We start from the raw sequence: 25,804 nt of genomic DNA on the forward strand, positions 1-25,804 counted from the left end.
TCATAATTCTGTATATTAATTACCAATATATTTTAAATGGACAAAGTCATGTAGTACTTCGCTAACAGCCAATCAGTAACCACAAACGCCACACAAGCTGCAATATAAAATACCAATAGAAAAATTTGCTGCAACTTAAAACCTTAACTGAACTGAATTAGTGGGCAAATCTACATGCTTTAATATACAACAGCTGTTATAAAACAAGGCGATATGAAAATTTACAAAAATCTCTGGAACAGCCTTTAGCAAGTACTTTAGTTAACTCCCCTCAAATAAGTCAACCAGGTTAAGCAGGCATAACATGTACAAAGCCAAAGTTGTTAGGGTCAAGGGACTATGGAATAACAATATTCATGTCTTTAATTTCCAAAGATACATTCCATAACCTGACATACGAGATTGATGAAGTTAATTGGTCTGTAAATCAAAGAGCGTCTGAGCTACCATTTTAGACTGGGACCACTGTAGCTGTTCTACAGGCATAAGGAACATAAGCAGTTGACAGGCTGAGGTTAAACAAGTCTACTACAGTGTCAGTAAAATGGCACTTTCCAAGATAGCTGCACACTGATCAACAGCTTAACTTTAGCTTTCTGTCAGTGTGAAAAAAGAAACCGAGACAAGGGCTAGGAACCCTTGCCACTTATAGCAGATTCAATTACTGGCTATTAAGTACACTGCATGGATGTCAGAAAACAGACAACCTTTAAGAAAATCAACTAGAAAAGGTGAAGGAAAAATGAAGAATCCTGCAGCCATCCAGCATAAATTTCAGGCTCCAGCTTTGGTGCAAAACATGGCTTCTAGTAATCCAGAGGAAAAAAGTAAGTCAAATGTGGTCACAGCAGATTAAGACAAAACACTGAAGGAGTAAATCAACTCAAATAACAAAAGGCTGGAAAAATGGAATAAGCTTTAAGCAGATATTCAGATACACTGATAAAACTGCAAAAAGAGGATGAAAAGAAGAAAAAGGCTGACTAAGTAGGAGACTGTTCAAGAATAGAGGTTTCAAAAAATGGTAGAATTAGAGAACAATCAGGGAACGTCTTGAGATTATCTCCTGTACCAGAGAAACTAGAAGGAAGAGACTATTAATTTTACAATGACACAAATAAGCAATTGGGACTGGTATTCCACAGCAGAACTGTTAAATGAAAGGGAACAAATCTGGCCACGAGAAAACAGCAAGGATCTGTATTAGTAGATGAAAACCTACCAGAGGAAAAAGCTGATCCTGACAAAACTGACGCAAAAGGCCAAAGTATTAAAACTTGGAGACAGTTTGTCTGTGGAAAAGGATTATTCACTATACACCAGACAGAACAGAAACAAATGTATTTCAGCAATCAGGGAATGCAGAGAAGTAGGTGTGACATTTAAGCTTCTGTATCCAACTGTCTTGAGAATATTTTTTTTTCCTGGAGGATCAGTCATTTTTTTTAATGCAGAACAAGCTAATGAAATACAAAAAAGTTTGTCCAACAAAAAGTGAGCCCTTGAGCGCAAGAGGACTCTGCTTCTCATTCTTCTAATAATAAAGTACACGGAGAGACTTTGCCAGTGAAACCTTTTCCACTGTTCAAGGAAAATCCTGAGAGATGAAGAAAAGCACAAAAGTTGACTAAAACAACTGGAGTACCTTGGAAATGAACCAGAATCTGGAGTTGGTAGATGGAGAGGAACAGGAAGACTAGCAACATGGACATTAGCAAATAAATACGAGTCTGCAAAGCATTAACCACATTTGTGAACTTCAAACAAAACAGGAGCACGGGATCAGATAATAGATGCTTCTTTAAGTTGGTTAAAAAAAAAAAAAAAAGGAGAAAGTTAAAACCAAAATCATACGATCATCTTTCGGCTTTTCCCTGTTAGGGAGTCACCATAGCGGATCACCTGTCCGCTCATGGATTGCAGTGGAGTTTTACTGTGTCGAGTTGCCAGCCCGGCGTCCAACCTTCCACAGTAGGCACACACTCACACCTAGGCCAATTTAGAGAGTGTCCAATCCACCTACAGCATGTCTTTGGGATGTGGGAGGAAACCAGAGCACCCGGAGGAAACTCATGCGACCACAGGGAGGACATGCAGACTCCGCACAGAAGGCACTCCAGCAGAGGACCGAATTGGAGAACCTCTTGCTGTGAGATAAAAGGGAAAAAAATTTCAACCACACTAGTCTTCATCATAATAAATAACCCATTAACACTTATCACTTGAAAACCACGACTACCATAAATATCTTAAACTGACCCAAAACTTTAAAACACTTAAAATATAAACCTTAGCAAAACATACAAAAAAAAGTGAGAGAGTTCTGCCCATTTTTATATATATATATATATTTTATATATATATATATATATATATATATATATATATATATATATATATATATATATACACACACATACATACACACACACACATACATATACACACACACACAATGATTCTCTTGCTCGTTTTCAAAATCGCTTTGAAATTACCTGTAGCATTTAGTCCAGGAAAGATGTGTACATTTAAGATTTACCATCTAACCTCTCCATACTAGACCTCTTCCTCTCCATCATTATCAATATCAATTGGGACACGATCTACAACATAAAACAAACTTTTAAAATGTTAAGCATTCAACGGAATGCTTCCTCGAAGCATTCTCTCTTTTTATCAACTTCACTGCAAAATTATGTTCGTATACAGACTTTTTTTTTTTTTTTTTTTTAATTCCTACTGGTCTTACCAATGTAGAGGGCTTGCATGTTAAACACAAACCACATAGGAGGACTTGCACAAAAAAATTAATAATATATGGGGACTTCATAAATTCTCTCACTCCCAATACAACCAAAATTAAGACACTCAAACATGTATCTATCTACATGTGGAACAATCAGGGCAAAATGTTTGCTGTGCATAAGCTGTACTTAGTAAGAAATGAAACATTTTTGTTTCCAATAACATATGTTAAGTCTTTTTTTAGAGGATAAGTCACAAAGTTTATCTCAACCAAGTGTTATAGATTTGACAGCCCATTAAGGTGTCACTACTGTAGTGCACAAAGTTTAGGTAACACATTTGAAGGGGGCTATAACATTATTGCAACACCCAATAATTCATCAAGTTTAATTGCCAAATCAAGGAATACTTACTTCGATGTTTGAAACAAATGGTTATAACAAATATATGAGTGCATGAGAGGATCAGTTAACTGTGGCGAGGTAACTATGTGGATTCATACATCACAGTTATTCCAGAAATGGAATATATAATAGTTAATAAATATATGAAATGCAGGCGTGGTGGCACAGTATGCGTAGAGCGTATCAATCAACAGCAGTCTGTATAACACACAAATACACTAATACGCTAGCTGCGTACAGATAGAGTTACCAGTTAGTCAGTATCACCGTAAAAAGCAAAAGTATACCAAGTACTGTATCAGGCTTCCGTGGAACAATGGCTTGAAAACTCTTCAGCACCTCAAGCGTTCAACGGGACATACCCAAAGTCGTATAACAAAGAAAGCAAGTAAATGCAATGCAGGCTTGTCATTCAACGCCAGTATGCGAGTCAGTGCATACAAAAATAAGCTATCTGCTTGTAGATGGAGTCAACAGTTAATTCAAATAAAGTACCTGATTCAAGAGCAAAACTTCAGAGGAACAATAGCTTGGAAACCTTCAATGACAAACCAAGCGTTCAACAGAGTATATCCAAGGTAGTTTATTCATATAAAATTCGGCAAGCGCTTTCAACTAGGTCTTCATCAGTCTGTTAAACAATTTAGACTGACAAAGCACTCATATTTATAACAAAACATCACAGTAGCAACAATGTCATTTCTTGTTAAAATTTTAAACTGACAGAACATCACAGTAATGAAAATGCCATTTCCTGTTACTACTAATTCAAAGTCTAAAAACATTTTAAATAGAAAAAATATATATAAAAGGTATATATAAAAAATATATGTAGTGATAGTTGCACGCAAAAGCTAACTGTATGCAGTTCCAAGACAAATCACTGTCATTGTACAAAAAACATATAATTGTAAAATAAAATTACTGCTAAGAAATGTATCTAATTTATTAAAATTATTGTTAGTGGAAGCATTTATGCATTAGAAATCCATTCGAGATGCCACAATAAATAAAAAACTACTAATATTTGTATCATGGTGTAAACTCTCATGAAGTCAGAAATTTACCATCAACCATTATCACTAGAATATATATAATAGTTAAGATAAGAGATGGCAGACGTAATTCTGTTATTAAAACTGCATTCAGCTACTATTCTCAGAGTATGGACATAGATAGGCACATGTTGTCTTTGAATAAAATTAAAAAAAAAAAAATATATATATATATATACACACACACACACACACACACACACACACACACACACATATATACATACATACTGTTCTTCAAGGGTAATTTATTACCTTGGTGTTTCATGGGTTAGTTTATCTACTTAAGAACCATACTGAATCAGCATTTTTAGCATGGTTCTTCTAAGATGGTTGGTACAACTTTTGTACAATAATACAAGAGTTAACCATCTCCTGACTTATATAATTAATAATGATCCGGACATAGCTACTAATGTAACTGCAACAACGCCTCGTTCAACATCTGATCATAACTTAATACATTTTTATCTAAAGTTTCACAGAAATAAGGTTTTTAATATGTTAAGATATTATTACAAATCAATTACAGTAAATTACTACCATTCAGGGGACATTGTAAATTGACAACTGCTCAGTAGATAAAGGATATCAATTATCAAGTATGTTGCTTTCTTCTGCTGACAACTAGGAAGACTGATACAAGTATTAGGGTAAAGACAGACAAACCATTATGGTGGAACAGGGCACTAAACAGTATATCTGAGACAGGAAAAAAAAAAAAGACAGTGTGCTGTTTAAGAAATAAAAGGATATATAATACAAGAAAGATTCTCTAAAGAGGAAAATTAAACAGATGATGAGAGGCAACATAGGTAAAATTATTTGACAACACTAAAAATGGCATTTTATAAATACATTAATTCACAATGCAAAACCAAACCAATAACAGATACATTTATAACAAAGTGTGCAATATTTGTGATCTGTACACACAGTGGGGATTTGTTTAAACCTTAAGGATTGTGCCTTTGTATTACTAAAGAAACATACTGGAAGCGTGATTAAACTTGTCACAGTCAAAGATGCACTCTTTCCTGTTCTGCATACAGTAGGCAACAGCTTTTATAATTCTAGGTTACACACCTGATCACTGGAAAGTTATCATACACGTCTGTACATAAAAAAGGGAAGGAAAAATGACACTGTGAATTACAGACCAGCAAGTCTGACCTTTATTTAAAGTAAATGTTTTTAACTAAGACAGGAACTTCTCTTTCTAAAATTGATCTTGAACAACACTGTTATATTAAAGGAAGATCAACACTTGCTAATTTAATTAGTTTTAGGTCCTATTACTTTTTAACATGGGCTACTCCACTATACCTAAACACAGGGAAATATGGTCAAGGAAATATGCCGATGACTGTAAAACTGGCTTCTTGATGAAGAATGAAGATGACAAATATATTTTTTCAACACTTAGAGTAAGTTAAGAGAACTGAGAAGAGAGGAGTTTGAAATTTAGTTATGATAAATATAATGTTATATATAGTTCAGTAATAAACTGCACTGGGAACATTTTAATTTATCAGGGCATAAATTAACAGTTACAGATACTTTTGACCCTCACTAAGTTATCAATTGACAGACAGGTCACTAACATCTGCAATAAGACTTTAGAAATGATGGGTTATACGTCAAGATCATCATCGACCAGGGATGCTGACTGACTGACAACGGCTTATAAGTCATATATAAAACCTACTACTAGAATATAATATATATTTTTTTGTTGCACACACAGGGACAGTTACATAAGTTAAAGAATATACAGCAACACTTCACTAAAAAGACTGCATTGGTTAAAGGACGAGTTGTGAGAAAAATAATTAAGGCTGCATTCAATAGATTAGAGGCTTAAGAGGGAAGGTGACATTAGCTTACAATGTCCATCATGATCCTGTAATACAAACAATGTTTGGTATTAAAGTTTGTAATGGTGGCAGTTCCTTAATGCACAAGAATCAACTCTGAAATTAAGTTAGTTTTGTAAATCAAAACTAAAATACTCACACAATACACATGGAGTCCCCCCCACAGTGCCTTTTTTAGGCAAGGCTCAAAAGTCAAACCCACCCCCATAGACAGCACAAGGAACAAGAAACTAAGGGTAATGCTGCTAAACGCCAGAAGTCTTAACCTCAAGATGCACGCACTCTAAGCTCTCCTCAGTATGGAGAACATCGATATCTGTGCAGTGACAGAAACCTGGTTCAAGGCTCCAGAGAGCACCCCAGCACTACCAGGCTATACCTCATATCATGCTTTTCGGCCCCAAAAAGCCCGGACCGAACCACAAAAGGAGGGGGAGTTTCCATATTTATCAAGGATATCCACACCTCCAAGTTAGTGGCATTGCACGAAGTATCAGAGACCATCCATGTGTAACTAACAGTGGGCAAGACTGCTTTTCAGTTTATAGCATCCTACAGACCACCCTCTCAAAGTCAGGAATCCCACTCGGCTTTCCTGAAAACACTGGAAAACATGAAGATCTCTCCGAACACCATTATATCGGGCGACTTCAACTACCCAAACATTGACTGGGAGCACTACTCAAGCCCCAGCACCTTAGCCCAAAGGTTCCTGGAAATTATAAACTCAAATGCTATGGAACAACTAGTCACCACTCCCACAAGAGGGGACAACATACTAGACCTGGTCATTACCAACATGGGGACTCAATGCTCCACACCAGAAGTATATCCCTCATTGGTAAGATCAGACCATAAATTAATTTCACTGGATGTCCACATCCCGACCCCACCCCCAGCCCAGAAAACCACAGTGAAAAACTTCTCAAAAGCGAACTTCTCAAAACCGAAGTGGAATCCTTCAAGGCCCCAGGGCCAGTGGAAACTACGGCCCAAACTGCAGAATCCTATATAAACGCATTCTACGGACAACTCCAGGAATGCATGGATCATGCTATCCCAAACAAAACCAAGACCCAATCATCCAAAGGCAGGCGTCCAGTCTGGTGGACCCCTGCCATAAATAAACTGTACAAGAGAAGGAGGAAGCTACTACATGATAGAGCAAAATCCCTAATAGGGAAGGCATCTCTGATCAGTACTAGCAAAAAAATACGATCCCTCATAAAATCCTCCAAGGCCAGCTTAGAGAGAAAAATTGCACAGGACACCAAAGACAATCATAAGGCTTTTTTCAGTTATGTTAAGAACCTGGGATGCAACTCCCAGACTTGTTCCGAGTTGATTCTAAACAAAAAAAAATACACTGAACCCATAGACATCGCCAATATCCTGGCAGACAGGTTCAGTGCAAACTTCTCCCCCCCAAAAGAGTAAGTATCTATTCCGGCAGAGGGCTGCCTCCCAAACATCTCTGATGCTCAGGTGAAGGCTGCCCTCTCCAAAGCAAAAAACACTGCTTCCATGGGACCAGATGGCATCCCAGGTTGCGTCCTACATGAACTCCAAGAGGAACTAATCCCTCAAATAAAACAGCTATACAATCTCAGCCTCACTACAGGATATGTGCCCACAGAATGGCATACAGCAACAGTGGTCCCACTCCACAAAGGTGGAGCCTCTACAGACCCTGGAAACTATTGCCCCATAAGCCTGACTAGCTTAGTCTGCAAGGCTATGGAGAGGATCATCATGGAGCTCATAAACAGACATTGGGGACCTACAGACACTAGATCCTACCCAGTTCGGCTTTGTTAAGGGCAGATCCTGCCTTTTGAACCTGGTTGACTTCTTCGAAACAGTCACCAAAGCCATAGATGAAGGGAAGGTATTCCACACAGCCTATCTGGACCTTGCAAAGGCATTTGACACAATACCCCACTCGGGCATCATAGATAAGCTATCCAGCTTAAATATAAACCCCTATATCACAAGATGGGTCGCAAAATGGCTCAAAGACAGAACCCACAGAGTGAGAGTTGCTGGAGCCATGTCAGACTCGAAACCGGTCACAAGTGGCGTCCCACAGGGTTCTGTCCTGGGACCAATTTGTTCGGTATATACTTTTCTGAGGTACAGGCAAATGTGGGAGGACTATGGCTCACCAAGTTCGCAGATGACTGCAAACTGGGCGCCATAATCAACTCTCCAGCTGACACAAACATCCTTCAAAAAGGTCTCACAGAGACAGATAACTGGTGCCAGCGCCATGGTTTAAAGCTAAATGCCAAAAAATGTATAGTCATACCCTTTGGCAAAAACAATGTGCCCACAAATTACCACATAGGCGGAAACCCATTAAGTACAGAGAAAGTTATTAGGGACCTGGGGACCCAAGTTGATAGCAATCTCGCCTTTGAAAACCACATTGCCAAAGTGGTTAGAAAGACCTTCTACATAGCCCACCTCATCACGAAGGGTTTCACATCTAGATCAAGAGAGGTAATCGTGCCCCTTTATTCATCCCTCATCAGGCCCATCATAGAATACAATGCCCCTTTTGGGATGTACCTTACCAGACACCTGCAGCAATTAGAAAGACCGCAAAAGTATCTCACCAAGAGGATCAAGGGTCTCAAACAGATGCCATATGCTGCTCGGTTAAAAAAACTCCAGCTCTACTCAGTTGCATACCGCCTACTTCGAGGCGATCTATGCCGGACATACAAAGCTATGTCAAATCCAGAATTAATGGACATGCTCCACCTCAGTAAATCTAAATCCCTTACAGCCACACGCTCGAGGGACTTAACCTCAGCACAGAAGTAAATAGAACTTCCTGGAGGGGCAGGTTCATAACCCAGAGGCTCCCTTCGCTCTGGAATAGAATTCCATTTCATGTGAGGCAGAGCAACTCACTGAAACTCAAGAAGAATCTCGATAGGTGGATGGGGGATCGTAGGTTTGTCCCAGGGATTACTCCCGTGTCACTATTAGAGGCACAGTAGACTAAACCTTAAAAAGGCACAGTATACTCAAATCAAGGGGTGGCGTAAGCCATACAGAATCGGGCTAGGCTTATAATTGCCCCAGGGCAGATAGCCTAGTATGAACCTATGAACCTATGTGGTATAGCATCCCTTTGGAAATACGTTTATGAAGTAGTTTAACCATATTTCAAGAAATTATTGGATGAATGGGCAATGAATAAAATACATGAACCTTATTTAAAGAAATCAATGCTTCTGGCTTGCCATTAGGCCTGAAAACCATACACTTAAACTGAGGCACTTGTAAGTGCAAGTGCCTCTTTTGTTAAAACTGGTAAATTTCTCTTGTTCTAAAATATTCCTGCCTTTTTTGTTAATAAAAAGGAGTTCACTTCATATTACATTATTTACTTATTCACTAGTGCATAATATCCTTCAGTTATTTTTAAGAACATTCTTTATATTGGTGCTGTGGTATACAAATAGTCCAATATTTTTTTTACTGTATTTTATTACAACTAAATGTCTCCCCATTAACATTCCTTACTATATTTTCAGGGTATCCCCATTTCAAATTCTTACATCTAAAGCTTAAAAAAAAATATCTAACTGTTCAACATCTATTGCTAAAAGTTTCAACCTCACTAAACTGTCCTTTCACAAAGTTAAGTGGGGTGCACACAGACGGTGCAAAATCATGTTACTGGCTGCATTCTGGTAACTGACCATATTTACTTTCACTCACTCTCTTTCTTATGTATCAACATCTACAAAGCTATCTTTAGATTTATATTTCTGATTACTAAACCTTAAAATTTCACCTAATCCTTGTTCACTCCCTCACCTAATAAAAAATGTCATTAATAAAAACAAATATTTTCATATCCCAAAATATGCTGTACATTGAGTTTCTCAGTACACCACTATTCGTGCATGCTTAAGCCACCTTTTTTAATACTGTCCTTCAAAGGAAAAGTTATTTCAAACAGTATCTATACACTCCATCAGAAATCTGACTACTCTTACTGTGTACTCCGCACTTTTAACATAAATGCCACTCATTCCATCCCTATATCATATGTGGTATTACTGTACACAAGGATTCAACATCTACTGTAACAACCAAAATTCTCCTACATGAATATTTATTAATTTTCTATAAAAAAAATCAACTGAATCTTTTATAAAACAAGGTGTTCTTTCAACAGGTTTTAATAACGCTCTGTCTATAAATTTTGAAACTGCCTTTAACTTCGAAGAAGGTGAAAAAAAAAACTATAGGTATCAAGGGAGGTTGATCAACATTTTTGTGTATTTTGGAAATTCTAGACAGTTTACCTATACTGGGCTGAAGCGTGTTAATATTGATAAATATGGATTGAAATGATACCCCTCCCCCCCAGAAACATTTCACACAACCATAAATCCATGTGCCTGTATGCTTTCTTAATTTCACAAGAGCCTTGATCACTCCATGTGCAGATACATGTCAAAGTTTGAAATTTATTAATACTGGGGGGAAAGAGAGAGAGAGAGAAGTCCAGGTTACTCTTTTTTTTTTTTTTTTTTTTTTTTTTTTTACATGCAAGGCCACCTATGTGGTTTATTGAGCAAAGTGTTTATCATGCCAGTCATTATGTTGGTAAGACCAGCAGGGAATTAAAAAAAGTATGTATATGAACACAGTTGTGCAGCAAAGATAATAAAAATGAGAAAGAACAAGAGAATCAATACATGTAAAAATAGGTAAAAAGTTTTACACTTTTTATATTGCGTACACTTTAAAATGCTTAAAAATAAGTTTTGACAAAGTTTTCAATTGCTTTTAAGATATTTATGGCACTCGTATCATTTGTCAGGTGATGCATTAAAAAAAAAAGTTCTGCTTGTGGTTTATTTATTCTGATGAAGCCCTGTGTGTGTGTGTAGATATATATATATTTATTATATTATATTATATTATATTATATTATATATATATATATATATATATATATATATATATACACACACTATATATATATATACACACACACACACACACACACACACACAGACACATATAAATCTATCTTACTCATCTGCTCTTATTGTAACTGTCGATTGCTCTTCTGTTTGCTATCTGTTCAGTCGCTCTTACTCTGCACTTATGACTGCTTGTTAGTAAGCCTTCTAATTTACTGCCTTCTGCACTTGTTTTTTAGTCATTTAATTTAATTGCATTTATTTGAACTGTATTTGCCTTAGTGTTGCTACATGCTTTGAATTGTATTTACTGCTGTTTTAGCTGCTTTTCTGTAACAAAAAAAAAAAAAAAAAATTGAAGCTTGTTTCCTGACTTTCCTGTAACTAATCAAGCCTAGATACAGACTTGTTGTATCCAGGACTGTTGGTAAGCTTCTGAGCCCCCCAAGCCTTTCTGTGTTGGAGGGATGCCTTCTAGCTTATCAGTGGGAGTGGTAAGCATCAGGTAAGCCTCAGGTAAGCCTATCTACCACAAGAGGAGTGGTCCCTGGCCCAGATTGTAGCTATTGGCTGTTTGAGCAGTTTTATTTTCCATCTCTTTCAACTTTCTGGTTTGAAAGCCGCACTTGTGCCCATTTCCCGATTCCCGCCTTTACTTTAACTAGCCTAATCCTGTTACAGAGTTGCTGTATCCAGGACTGTTAGTAAGCATCTGAGCCCCAAACCTTTCTGTGTTTGAGGAAAGCCTTCTAGCTCATCAGTGGGAGTGGTAAGCACTAGGTAGCCTATTCTCTACAGGAAGAGTGAGTTTTGGCCCAGAAATTGTTGTTTATTTGGCTGTTTGGGTAGTTTTCAATCTTTCAACTTGCCGACTTAAAAGCCTACGTTTGTACTTGTTCCCCCACCTTTCCTGTAACTAGTCTAGTCCAGGTACAGATTTGCTGTATTCCAGGACTCTTTGTAAGCTTCTGAGCCCTCCAAGCCTTTCTGTGTTGGAGGGAAGCCTTCTAGCTTACCAGTGGGAGTAGTAAGCATTAGGTAGCATATCTACCACACGAGGAGTGGTTCCTGGCCCAGAAACTGTAGCTATTGGCCGTTTGGGCAGTTCTTTTTCCATCTCTTTCAACGTTCTGGTTTAAAAGCCGCACTTGCGCTTGTGCCCCACCTTTCCTGTAACTAGCCTAATCCAAATACAGAGTTGCTGTATCCAGTATCCAGGACTGTTGGTAAGCTTCTGAGCCCTGCAAGCCTTTCTGTGTTGGAGGAAAGCCTTCTAGCTTATCAATGGGGGTAGTAAGCACTAGGTAGCCTGTCTACCATGAGAGGAAAGGTTCTTGGCCCAGAAATTGTAGTTTGACTATTTGGATAGTATGTCCGTCTCTTTCAACTTCCTGGTTTAAAAGACCACATTCTGCACTTGTTTCCCATATTTCCTGTAACTAACCTACTGGGTAGCACTAGAAAGCCTTGAACTGATACAAGCCTTCTAGCTTAGGAGAGAGACTTTGGAGTGATTAGGTAACAGTTTTTCTGTACTTTCTTGCTGTACTTAACTGTTTTCCGTCTAAATGCAGATTTTGCAGTGTTTATTGTGATTTTAAAGCTTGTTTTTTTCACATTGTACTTATTTGACTGCATGCACTTTTAAAAAGTTTTTGTTTAAATAATTTAATTGTTGTAGACTACACACTAAAGTCATTTAAAGCCGTTTTAAAGTGTATTTTTTTGCTGTTTTTGCCTTATCTTTTCAAAAAAAAAAAAAAAAAAAAAAAATTTCCTTGTTTCCCACTTTCCTAAGCTAGTATAGTCCAGTTTTCAGGCTAGTGTTGAATTTAGGGCTGTGATACTAGTTTCCGAGTTGCCCATACTTTACTTGGATAGAAGGAATTTTCTCTGTTCACCTGTGAGAGAGGGGAGCTTTAAGCAACCTATCTGTCCCTGGAGGAGTGGTTGCAGCCCAGAAGTCAGTAGTTTATTGGCCATTTTGGGCTAATTTCTCTCTCTTTCATTTCCCTACTATAAAAACCTTGCTTGCATGGTTTTGCGCACCGGGCAGTGCCGGTAAGCTACGGTTAAATTATTCCTGGCTCCACTAAGTCTCCTCTTCAGTTTTTCTCTTGAAACTAGTCTCTCAACCTAAGCACTCAAAAAACATCTTACAGCCCAACACTTGCTCAGACCTAATAGCAAGCACTAATATACCCAGACACTGATTGCCCAGCAGGGCAAGGCTCATTCACCTCTCACCAACCAAGCGACTAAACAGCTCACCCTATTTTTCAGGCATGACCAAAGGACAACTTCAGGTGCACTCTCCAGTCCAGCTGATATATCTGGGTATCCTGAGGCAATGTTACAACTGCCTCATGTATACAGACAACCCTCTCCTCCTACCACAAAACACTAACATATGCGAGATGTGCAATTATATAGCCAAACTTGAAGCTAAGCTGTCTCTACCAAAGACTTGAACAGACAGTCAAGAGGAGAAGGTTAATACTTGCACAACTCCAGCCGCACACAGAACTACTAAAACAGCACTGGCAAAAAATACACACACACAAAATCATACTCGGAGGCTCTAAATAAAAACCTGCAAAAGCATCAGAGACCTCCAAAGCAGACACCCAAACAACCTGCACTTCCCGTCACAAACCAAACAAAACACAAAATCAATGTGCCGCACAATCGCAGCCCTTAAGGCGAAATAACATACCCAACACACTAGTAACAGGTGACTCTACAGTCAGGCACACTGACGTCCCACTCACTAGGCTGGACAAGCAGAAGGTTACTGTTAGCTGCCTGTCAGGAGTCAGAATCCGCCACATAACACAAACACTCAGGTCACTCCAGAACAAGTACAAATATGACTCTGTCATTGTTCATGTTGGTGTGAATGACCTGAGACGTACCTCCCTGGACTACATTAAATTAGACATGGAAGAGCTCTCTGATCATGTAGCCCAGGCTGGCATGACCCTGACCCCGAGTAGCATCCTGCCCTCACTACGAATGATACCTCAGTATAAAGAAAAAAGATCAATTTCAACAACTGGCTACGCTTCTGGTGTCATTCAAATGGATCCAGTGTCTGTCAGCCTGGGACGACATGCTCGACAAGCCACATTGCTTCGCAAGAGATGGCTTGCATCTGTCACCCCTAGGCTTTCGAATACTGGCCAAGGCTCTTGCTGCCCCCATAGTGCCTTTTTTAGGCAAGCCTCAAAAGTCAAACCCACCTCCGTAAGCAGCACAATTAATAAAAAACTGAGGGTTATGCTACTCAACGCCAGGAGTTTAAATCTCAAAATGCAAATTACCCATAATCCCATGAATGGAATTGTCTAGAACTGATGATGGGTGGTTCATAACCACAAGCTTAGGAACTTCCTTGATGCCTTGACAATCTTTCTGTGCAGGTCAAGTGTCTTGGTGATCAAAACCTGCATCCAGTCTTCTCCTGACAAACAAGTAAAGAATACATTTTGCTGCGACCTTCCAAAAAGGGCCTTTGATGTTAAATCTGTTTAGGCCTCTTAGGCCAAGTGCTGGTCTGTTGTCCTCTAGGGAAACTAAAATAAGAACCCAAATAATAACCAGACCGTTTCTCTGAACTGGTGGAACTTTTTGGATGGCTCTCTAGTTTATGAGGTTTAACATCACTCTTCTTCCTGCAGTCTTCTCACTGGGTGGGACACATGACAAAGGGAGAAAATATGCCTTGGGTAATGTGTAGAATAGCATAAAACATTCCCTTCCAGCATGACCAGCCAGACATCTACCAGTTACAAATGGCACACACTATGGCAGCTTACAGCAATAAAACCACAGTATTTCCTGTTTGTAAAACTACAGTAAAATTTCCAAAAACTCAACACATACAAGTTATAAGTGAAAGAAACAGCAAAAAAGTTATTCTGAGTCAGTTAAAAAATGCAAATGCATGAACCTTTGTTCAAATAACTACATATTTGTACAGTATTACATTAACACGACTCACTAAATATTTCTCTTCAGACAAGCCCATAAATAAGTCTGCATGACTCAAGCCAAAGTTAGAGAACAAAAAAAAAAAAAAAAAAACGTAAAATCAAGTTATTTGACAGACAAAGCTTCCAATAACTAACTACAGAAACTACCTTGTAAAATAGAAAACTGCCTTTAACCCTTGCACACATTTAGCAAAAAAACTGTACAGACTAGACTCCTCTATAATGACCAATAGAATAACCCTGTTTTCAAACAACCATGCAAGTTCTTTAAAAATAAACTCTATATTCTTAACGTATGATGGCACATGCATAACTCAGTTCTGTAATAAAGCATCCAGACTCTTCTTTTAGGGGGTCATCTGAAGAACAAGACCTCTCCTAGATGGACTGACATAGCCTCAGGACACTACTATCCTTATGTACTTAAACCTACATGATGGGCACCCACACATTCAAATGTAACAGTCGAGATTAGACTGCCTCGAAAGCAGCATAACAAGGAAGATTCTCAGAGATTAAAGTGCTCACCTTGTGCAAAAGGGCCACAATACCCACTCTGTTGCTGACTGTTCCTGGTCTCTAATTCTGAATGCCCATGTTGGCTCTTTCAAGAAGTCCGAGCCATCTGCTGCTGTCCACCTGGAAACCAAAACTCTCACAAGTTCTGCTGCATCACTAAGGAGGTTCACTACTGAGTCTGGAAGCTGTCATCAAATTATTTGTTGACAGAGAGGAAAAAAAAAAAGGGGGGGGGGCAAACCTCAAATGGGAGATTAAAAAAAGTAACCTTGGTTAAAGTTTGTGAAACTCAAGTCAGGAGTGATGGTAAAGAGCTATGCTGGTGCTTGCAACTGTACCATCAGTTACCAGTGTCAGCTTGTAGTTCCACAGATGGAGCATCTACAGGGGCATCTGAAACTGCAGTCTGGGTTTCAGCTCAGGCAAAAAGTGACAAGTTCATCTCATCAGCTTGCTTTAAACTGGAATCTGTTGTACATGAAATGCATTATTTACCACAGACAAGGAAACAGGCAAAATGTGTTGATGCTCCTTCCAAAATGTGTGAAAATTAGTGTCTTGTCTAGATAGGTTCAGTTTTTTGAAAAGGAGAGAATATTGTCCAGTCTCTGTAAGACCAGTGCAACATGAGTCTTCCATGCAATTCTGGCCATCAAAACTGCTCATTCTATCAAGAAGTCCCCCAACTTGGAGCCATCAAAGGAGATGGTAGGCAATCCACAGCTCCATGTCATACATAATTGGAGTGAATGCAAGTTCCCACATTCCACTTTTCGTAACAGGTGCCAGAGGTAACATTTTTGAGAGCAAGGAGGGAAGGTGCAGCGAATCAGATATTCAACGCTGATACTGCAAAGCTCTCCACAAACACATGTCCTGTTCATGCAAACTCTGAACCACTAAAGGGTCAGACAAATGTATACTGCTCAGCCTGAAGACATAGCTGGAACAGGTGACAATGGCAGTAAATGTTAAACAGTCTATACTGTCTCAACACTGACTTCAACATTGCACAAAGACCGGTGGCACCAGCTCTAGCTGGCAAATGCTGAAGTTTGTCAAGACAACACTAAATGCTTTGTGGTTGGACTAACTCTGGCAGCCTGAAACCCAAAACTGGAACAGGGACAGCTGACTATGGGACAGACTTTGAAAGTCACAAACCTAAAGGCCAAAAAGCCAATCCCCCATGTCAGCTAAAGACTTGAAAAATATCAATGTAGAAACAGGCTGACACAGAGACCAAAAACTCCCTACGTCAACAGCATCAGTAGCAAAGCACTTGACTTCTTCACTGATTTTTTTTATGCTGGTTGTTATCAAGAACACAGCTGCTAGTTCAAACAGCTTTACTGGGGCTGGCATCTGAATTTATGCACATAAGAAGAACAAGGTTGTGCTGGCAGAAAAATATGCCAAAGTACCAAAGGAGAAGTAGTAAAGAATTTTTGCTGATCAGTCAATTTTATTTATAAGAACAGAAAGGCTATGGAAATATCTAACATAAAATGATCCAGAAAAAGTGAAAATTCTGCAGTCTTCTGAATATGGGGAAAAAAAACATTAAGTATTCTTACAAGCCCAATTGGAGAGTTCTTGGGGAAAAGTTAATACAAAATATGAAATACCACAAAATATGAGGCCAAATGTTCTTCTACTTCGAGTTTGTAAGCACTAGGACCTGAAAATAAAGCTCAGACCTTTTCAGGTTTGAAAGTTACATCAACCTTTTATTTTGTTTCATTACCTTTCTCAGTCTTGTGCACCTATACTTACAGATTTGTAAGACATTAAATTTACTTACACAATACATTGTTTGGATCTAGTCATCTTTAAAAAGACCATCTAGATTCCCAGATGCCAATGAAGTTAACCCTGAAGAAGAGGACTGCATTAAGAGCAGACAAGCATATTTTTAAAATTACTGCAGCTTTTATTTCCTGCCCTTTAATCATAGGCACAGATGATTCACGAACATCAGCAAGAGCACTAAAGTGCTCTTCACCTACACAAAACACGCAAGATATGCTTAACTTGGGGTGGAATTTCATGATCATGCTTTAATTTCTTGAAAGCCCTACTGTCTAACAGAACACAGTCAAACTAGGTACATAAAAAGAAAGCAAACACTGAACCACTAATCCCCAAACTTAAACGAAAAGGGAAATAAAACAGCAGCACAGCAATTAAGAAAAACTAAGGGCCTTGTGATGAAAATGGCAAGGTCAAGACAGACAATGTGAAAAGAAAAATACAAATGTTGGAAATAAGCAAACAAAATAAAGTATACTGTCCTAACAAAGAGGCTGACAGAAAAAAAATAAATGAGTCAATGACCAAAGGCAATCTGTAACAAAGACACAACTGTCCCCCCCCACACACACTAAACCTTTTACCAAAACCATAACCTGGGACTGTTTCTATGATGTGACACATGATGCAAGTGAGCAGGTGAGGAAGATGGCTTGCAGTGTTCTGTGGATAGTAAGGGATGTGACTAAAACTGGGAACGTTTCAGATGCTAATCTGACTCGAGGCCTGCAGCGTCAGCCCTGCTGCTGATGGACAGACCTCCTTGTGCTAGATCTTTCAAATCTGCCATATTTATCCTCAGTACATGCAGGATGAGGCCGTCCACATTACGTACCACACCCCTCAAAAATGGTTCAAAGATTGATACTGTAGACATCATATCCAGATTATAGTGCCTTGCAAAGTCATCAAGATCAGACCAAACAGCTACTGCACAAATAGCATTATGAGCTGCACACTTGAAAAAAACAATAAAGGTAGGTACAGTTGAAAGTGGGATAAGAACCCACAAATGAAGATGAGGCTTAAAACTGAACACAGTCAAACAGCCAACTTTGCCAATATAATTTTAGAAAGCTTTCTACCTCTGTGGGCATGTCAACCACTAAAGCAAATAAACGCAATACAAACGATACTCCCCACAACTGACCTGGACAAAATGAAGTCAGCAGCAGCTCATAGTAATGGCACCAAATGCAGTGCTGTTAAAGGTACACCCTGGTTGTGCCTGCTAATGGTCCAAGTAAACTTAACACACAGGATCTTGGGAAGTTACTAGGCTATCAACCCGGAGATCATATCAAGCTTAGCAGTTTCATTCCAATGTAATACCATAGACACTCTAGTTAATATCCAGGATTGTATTCAGTAATGACTGCTGTTGTCCAGGAGGGTTGCGGGCTCTATCCAAGTTAACAATTTATGGTATCACATCCACTCGTCCAGGTTATTTTTTTGAACAGCGTGATAGACGTGCTCTGCTTCACATGAACTGGCAGACTATTCCAAAGACACGGCAGTCACTGGGAGACAAATCTGTCCCTCCAGCACATCCTATTCAAGTCACAGGCCATATTTAGGTCCCTGGAACAGTAACTCTAGTTCCCATTTGGATTTACGAATGTGCAGCAAATTCATTAGGTTTGGGTCAGAGATTGCTCTGAAGCCAGGCACAAGTCTCCCCTAAGAGGTCTATACAATACTGAGTACAGAGACAGGGACTTCAGTCAGTCTGTGTAAGGCACGTGCTGGAGTCCCTTGATCTTCTTAGCCAGAAACCTCTGAGGTCTCTCTGATTGCTGCAGGTACTTTGGGCGGTACATGCCGAAAGGGGAGTTACACTCATTTATGGGCCTGATTAGTGACGAATAGAGAGGTTATAACCTCCTTTGCTCTAGCGGTGATGCCTCTGCTAATCCAGTGTGCTACATAGAAACCCTTCCTTACTACAGCAGAAACATGGTGGTCAAAGTTAAGGTCACAGTCTACTTGCGATCCCAGACCTCTTGCCACTTTGTAGGTAAACAGTGCATTGTTGTTAATTTGATAGTGTGAAGGGACAGTGTTTATACCAAAGGGAACGATGATGCATTTCTTTGCATTTAGTTTGAGACTGTGACTAAGATACCGGTCACTGGTCCACCCGCCCTGAAGTATGCTGGCATCATTCGGCGATTCAATAATTGCACCCAGTTTGCAGTCATCCACAAACTTGATCAGCCACAGCCCCCTGGTTTTGGCCTGAGCTTCTGAGTAATATATATCAAACAGTAGGAAGCGCAGCACTGATACTTGGGGCACCCTGCTGGTGACACGTCCACTGGCTGATGTGGCATCGCCCACTTTGACAGTGTGTGACTGTTCTGTGAGCCAGCTGGCAACCCATCTTACAAAGGGGTTTACATTCAGTTAGCCAAGTTCATAGGTTCATAGGTTTATACTAGGCTATCTGCCCTAAGGCATTTATAAGCCTAGCCCAAATTATTGTGGCTTACGCCACCCCTTATATGAAAAAATACTGTGCCCATTAGTTTGTTGTGCCTCTGTCCAGCAGTGACCCAGAGATTATTCCCGGGGTAAACCTACGATCTCCCATCCACAGGTCTAGATTTCTCTTGAACAGAGTCAGCGAGGTGCTCTGCCTCACATGGACCGGGATTTTATTCCACAGCATAGGGAGTCTCTGAGTGATAAATCTATCCCTCCAGCACGTCCTATTTATATCCGTGCTAAGGTTTAAGTCGCTTGTTCTAGTGGTTTTGGTGGATTTGGATTTTTTGAGGTGGAGCATGTCCATTAATTCTGGGTTGGACATGGCCTTGTATGTCAGGCACATGTCACCTCTGAGCAGGCGGTATGCGACTGAATAGAGCTGGAGTTTCTTCAATCTGGCAGCATATGACAGATTTTGGAGTCCCTTTATCCTTTTGGTGAGGAACTTTTGGGGTCTCTCCAATTGCTGCAGATGTCGGGTGAGATACATCCCGAATGGGGCATTGTACTTTCGATCATTGGTCTGATAAGTGAAGAGTACAGGGGAACAATGACCTCACTAGATCTGGATGTGAATCCCTTCATGATCAGGTGGGCAATGTAGAAGGTCTTTCTAACCACTTTAGCAATGTGAGTGTCAAAGAAAGGTCACTGTCAACCTGGGTCCCCAGGTCCCTGATAACCTCTTCTGTGCTTAGTGGATTGCCACCTATATGGTAGCTTGGGGTTACCTTGTTTCTCCCGAAGGGTATGACTATACATTTTTGGCGTTTAACTTCAGGCCATGGCTCTGGCACCAGCTATCTGTTTCCGTGAGTCCCTTCTGAAGGATATCAGTGTCCGATGCACTTTCCACTATGGGCCCAGTTTGCAGTCATCTGCAAACTTTGGCAGCCAAAGTCCTCCCATGTTGGCCTGTACTTCTGAGAAGTAGATGCCAAACAATAGGGGGCCAAGGACCGAGCCCTGTGGGACACCACTTGTGACCGGCTTGGAGTCTGACACAGCGCCAGCAACTCTAACCCTGTGGGTTCTGTCCTTAAGCCAGTTTGCAACCCATATTGTGACATATGGGTTTACATTTAAGCTGGTAAGTTTTTCTACAATACCCGAGTGGGGTATTGTGTCGAAAGCCTTTGCAAGGTCAAGGTAGGCTGTATGGACTGCCTTTCCCTCATCAATGGCCTTGGTGACTATTTCGAAGAAGTCGACCAAGTTCAAAAGGCATGATCTTCCCTTGACAAAGCCAATGCCAGATAATACTATGTCCAAGGCCCTTGCCAAATCGAGGTATACTGTGTGCACAGACTTACCCTTGTTAATAGCCCTGATCCCATTTTCAAAGAAATCCACCAGGTTTAACAGGCAGGATCTGCCCTTGAAGCCAATCTGGGTTGCATCCAGGGTTTGGAGGTCACGTATATCTATTTATGAGGTCCAATATGATATGTTCCATGGCTTTACAGATGAAGATGGTCAGACGTATGGGCCTACAATTCCCAGAGTCTGTTGCTTAGCCACAATTATTGGACTTGATCATTTTGTTTATATTGTGACATCATTCTAGGTGAAGGTAAAATGCTTCTCAAGGCTAGGGACACACCTGTCTAGGACATTTGCTCAGAGAGCTCAATCATGTCTCTCTTCATACAGCCCAGTGAGGCAAGTCTCAGGTCTTTCACTTAAATGATTTTTATATCACATGGTCAACGACGACACTGTAGAAGTCAACATCTCTATGGACACAAAGGGGGGGGGGGTTCAAAAGCTGACATCCTTGAGACAAGTACCTAAATTGTGCTGCCAATGAAAAATTTCAGAGGTATTGAAGGAGGAGAGCCTAAAACATCCATCTCTTCTATTGTTTCACAAACAAAGTCACCACAGCTGCTTCCCTGTGCACTCAGCACAACTGCTGAATTTTTAATTTCAGACAAGGGATAGAAAGTTTCCCTGCCTGACCTAGAGAACAAAAAATATCCAGCCTATATATATATATATATATATATATATATATATATATATATATATATATATATATATATATATATATATATATATATACATATATATATATATATATATATATATATATATATAGGGTCTACTAAATACCGACCGACGATTCCCGACACAAAACTCACGCCAAATAACCGACAACACAAAACACCGAACACCAAAACACCGACACGGGCGTAAACAACACGCGACACTACATACCATACACACTAGCCCTGACCCAAACCCTAACCCTAAGGTCCGACACTATCGCACACTTCACCTACCTGCACCCTAACCTAACTCACTTACACACCCCTAGCCCAAGCTCCGACACTAACGCACACATCACCTACCTGCACCCTAACCCTAACTCACTTACACACCTAGCCCAAGCTCCGACACTAACGCACATCACCTACCTGCACCCTAACCCTAACTCACTTACCTGACCACTCCTACCTCCGTCACTGTCGCACACTTACCGGGTCGCGATCGCACATTACCCTTGTCGGTCTTTCCACTGTCGGCGAATCACCCTGTCGGTATACGTACCTGTCGGTCATCTGGCGTCTGTGATTTCCGCGTCGGGGAATCGGCGTTTCGGTCTTTAGAATGGGACCCATATATATATATATATATAAATGAGACAACTGAAGAATTTGCAGTTATGAATTACTTTAATCTTAATTTTGAGGATCCGCCATAAATTTCACGTCTAGACATACACATTAGAGAGATGCAGACCATGAATATTTTTTTTTTTTTTTTATACCAATGCTGCCTTTTTATTAGGCTGGGACACTGGATCAAACAAAGAAACCCATAGCAGAACCAGATGATGTTGATGGCTTAAAGGACCCTGAAGCAGTCAAAGCTTGTGGAAGCAAGTACAACCCTATGTGATTTTTCTAGTTCTTTGGGGTAGACCCAGGAAATCACTTATAACAGTTTTCTGTTTTATGATTCTCTCCTAACCAATACATGCAGATGATATGCCTATCCTGGGGAGGGATTTTCTCCCATTGGCACAATTATGGAGAAACTTGTGCTTCTTTAATTTAACTGCAAAGGGTGTGAACCCATACACAGATAAGAAAAAGGAAGAAAAAACTTAAAGTCCTAAAACTTCATTTTCTGCTCTCATCTCACACACACACACACACACACACACACACACACACACACACACACACACACACACACACACACACACACACACACAATAAAACAGTAATCGCACCAGATATAAAGTGTTGGGGGGATGAGAAAACACACCTATGACTGTAAAAATAAGCAATGAAGGCCATGCTTTCTACAGAAATTTTGGGACTAATGGAGTTGGGGGAAAGGCATAAACGGGGGAGGGGGGGGCAACAGTGAAGAAGAGCATTCCTCGGTGACTCCCCACCCAGGGCTAAGTAGCTGCTGCACTTGTTATTTAGGAGAGATGCAAAAAGATCACAGCAAGGCTGACCTCACTGACGGGATATCCTTTCGGTCACATTCTGATTGAGGGACCATTCGTGGGGTAGAAAAATGCACTTGCTCAGCTTGTCTGCAATCACACTGGACTTCCCTGGAATATGCATTGCAACGAGAAAGCGGTTGGAAGAGATCAACCATTGTCACTCAGAGCCTCTAGTCACAAGGGATAGGATCTAGTTCCTCCTCTGTTGATATACCAGACTACTGACATGTTGTGTGATTGAACTACAATCATTCCTACGGGAAGAGCATCTTAGAAAGCCTGCAAAGCTAAGAGCACTGCTCTCATCTAGGACCGTGATATGCAAGTTGATCTCTGTGGGGGACCAAGTTGCTTGGACTGTTTTGTCCAGAAAATGCCCCCCCCCCCCCACCCAGCTGGGAAGAGTCTGTGGTCACTGTTGCCTTGGCTGGGGAAGAACAAATGGGTGACCTTGTAGTAACTGACCCGACTGAATCCACCATTTGAGATGATCTTCACAAATCTTGGGGATTTTTATTTGAGTTGACATTGGTTATAGAAGGATAAACCATTGTGCTGTTAAGAGACATTGCAGAATTCTCACACGATATCTGGATAGCGGGACTAACATTATTACTGCTGCCACTGATCCTAGATTCTGAAGAACCAGTCGAGCAGAGATTTTGTTGCTGCAGATTATTCTTGTGACTAGTGACCAAACTGTTTCCACTATTGCAGGGGAAAGTGAGGCCACTGTTTTTGTGCTGAGAATTGCTCCTAAAAGGTTTAAACTTTGGGTGGGTTCTAGACAGGATTTATCATAGTTTACAGTTATCCCTAAAACACAAGCACATCCAGAGAATGTTGTCTCTTGCTTTCAATAGTAGATGCCTGACTGGGGCAGAAATAAGCCAGTTATCTAGATACAGAAACACCCATAATCCATACAGTCTTTAGTGAGCTGCCATTACTGCCGTGCACTTTGTAAACATCCTGGGGGCTGTGGTGAGACCAAAGGGCAGCACTCTAAGCTGATAATAACTGGCTCGCAGATGGAAGTGAATGTACCTTCTGGATCGTTTGTTCATTTTTATGTGATAACATGTGTTCTGAAGGTCTATCGAGCACATCCAGTCATCCTTTTCCAGAAACGGAAGAACAGACTGAACCGTGACTACCCAGAACTTGTTTCAAACTAATCTGATCAAGTTGCTGAGATCCAAGACTGGTCTCCAGGCCCCTGTTTTCTTGGACACTAAAAAGAATCTTGAGTAAATTCCAGATCCTCTCTGATTACTCATTTTTCTAGCAGCTTTTGACTGGATAGATCAGGGACTTTTCTACATTAGGGAGGAGGAGGAAGAGAAAAGGGTATGACAATCTCTGGAAATGATCCTCCGCACCCATGTAACCAAAGTTATTTCAGCCAGGCTCTCCAATGCAGAGACAACTGACCCCAGACGGTCTCCAATGGAGGGCAATTGGGCCTCCGTTCAGGAGCACTGGAAGGGCATGCCAAAGAAAATCTCTGGACCCTTGGTTCTGTGGACCTCCTCTGCCATGACCTCCTTGAAGATGATGCCAATGGAGTTCCACCCTCTGCCCCTAGGGGAAATACTTCCACGCGAGTCTTGAAAATACAAACTGGGATTTTCTGAACCACATTTTCTCACTGCTTCAATGATTCCTGAAGGATCTCTGCAGAGTGGAGAAACATGCCCACTGCAGATAGGGTATTCCCATCTTTCTCACACCTGGACAACATGTCTTACTTTAGGGCTGAATAAGGACATGCAGCCAAAGAAGGCATTGATGAACGTAGACTTCAAAGGCTCCACAAAGTCACACAAGTGCCTGCTAATTTCATTGCCTGAACCCACTGCTGCTCTACTCATTCCTTTGGTTACATGTGAAATGAGCTCACGAAGAGTTAGAAATAGACTGGAGAGTAGCCAACTGGGAAGAGACAAGCTCGTACTTCCTCAGACACGGATCTTGAGAAGGTATCTGAAAGCTCTAATTAAATTCTTTTGTAATCTAGTGAAGTGGGCCAGACAGTTCAGTGACTGTAAGGAGAAGGTTGCTGAAGAACAGACACACTTTCTAAACCTATCCATCGCCCGGAACATTCCTCAGCTAGTTCCTTCTTCGTGGCCGCCACCACAACCATGGGATCCACATGCACACTTTGCCCAAAATTGTTGGTCCTCAGGAGCGGTAATAATTTTGTCTGGTCTCTGGGGAATCAGCTCAATGGTGTCGTGGGCATTCCATGCCCACCAAGAGATCAACTCAATAAAGCTGTCGGTGGGTGGAGTCACCCAGGTGGTAGACAGGTGGGTACCAAAAGCCTCCATGTACACAGACTCCTCAGACAAAAAGGACTGCTGGGCTTCCAATCACCTCTCAGTTTTAAAATTTCCAGGACTTCTCCCAAAGGAGACATCATCAGGAGTTAACCTTGGGGACCCTTCGCCCTCATCTAAGTCCGTGCCTTTGGT

The 25,804-nt window shown here is 40.5% G+C and overlaps 1 protein-coding gene across 4 annotated transcripts in view; it reads right to left on the bottom strand.

Annotated features, from left to right (window-relative positions):
• EPC1 (enhancer of polycomb homolog 1) overlaps positions 1-25,804 on the bottom strand; it is a 1,950,735-nt gene that overhangs the window by 1,623,225 nt on the left and 301,706 nt on the right. Inside the window, exon 1 of one of the 4 annotated variants that reach the window (XM_044066706.1) lies at positions 2,496-2,603. The exons of the other annotated variants lie outside the window; for them this stretch is intronic. Coding sequence (XP_043922641.1) covers positions 2,496-2,504 — 9 coding nt within the window. The 5' untranslated portion in view covers positions 2,505-2,603. Of the gene's footprint in view, positions 1-2,495; positions 2,604-25,804 lie in introns of those variants that run through there. 4 annotated transcript variants of the gene reach the window in all.

This window comes from Protopterus annectens, chromosome 3.part1 (genome assembly GCF_019279795.1).
Source record: "Protopterus annectens isolate FY-2018-M chromosome 3.part1, PAN1.0, whole genome shotgun sequence".
Classification (NCBI taxonomy): domain Eukaryota; kingdom Metazoa; phylum Chordata; order Ceratodontiformes; family Protopteridae; genus Protopterus; species Protopterus annectens.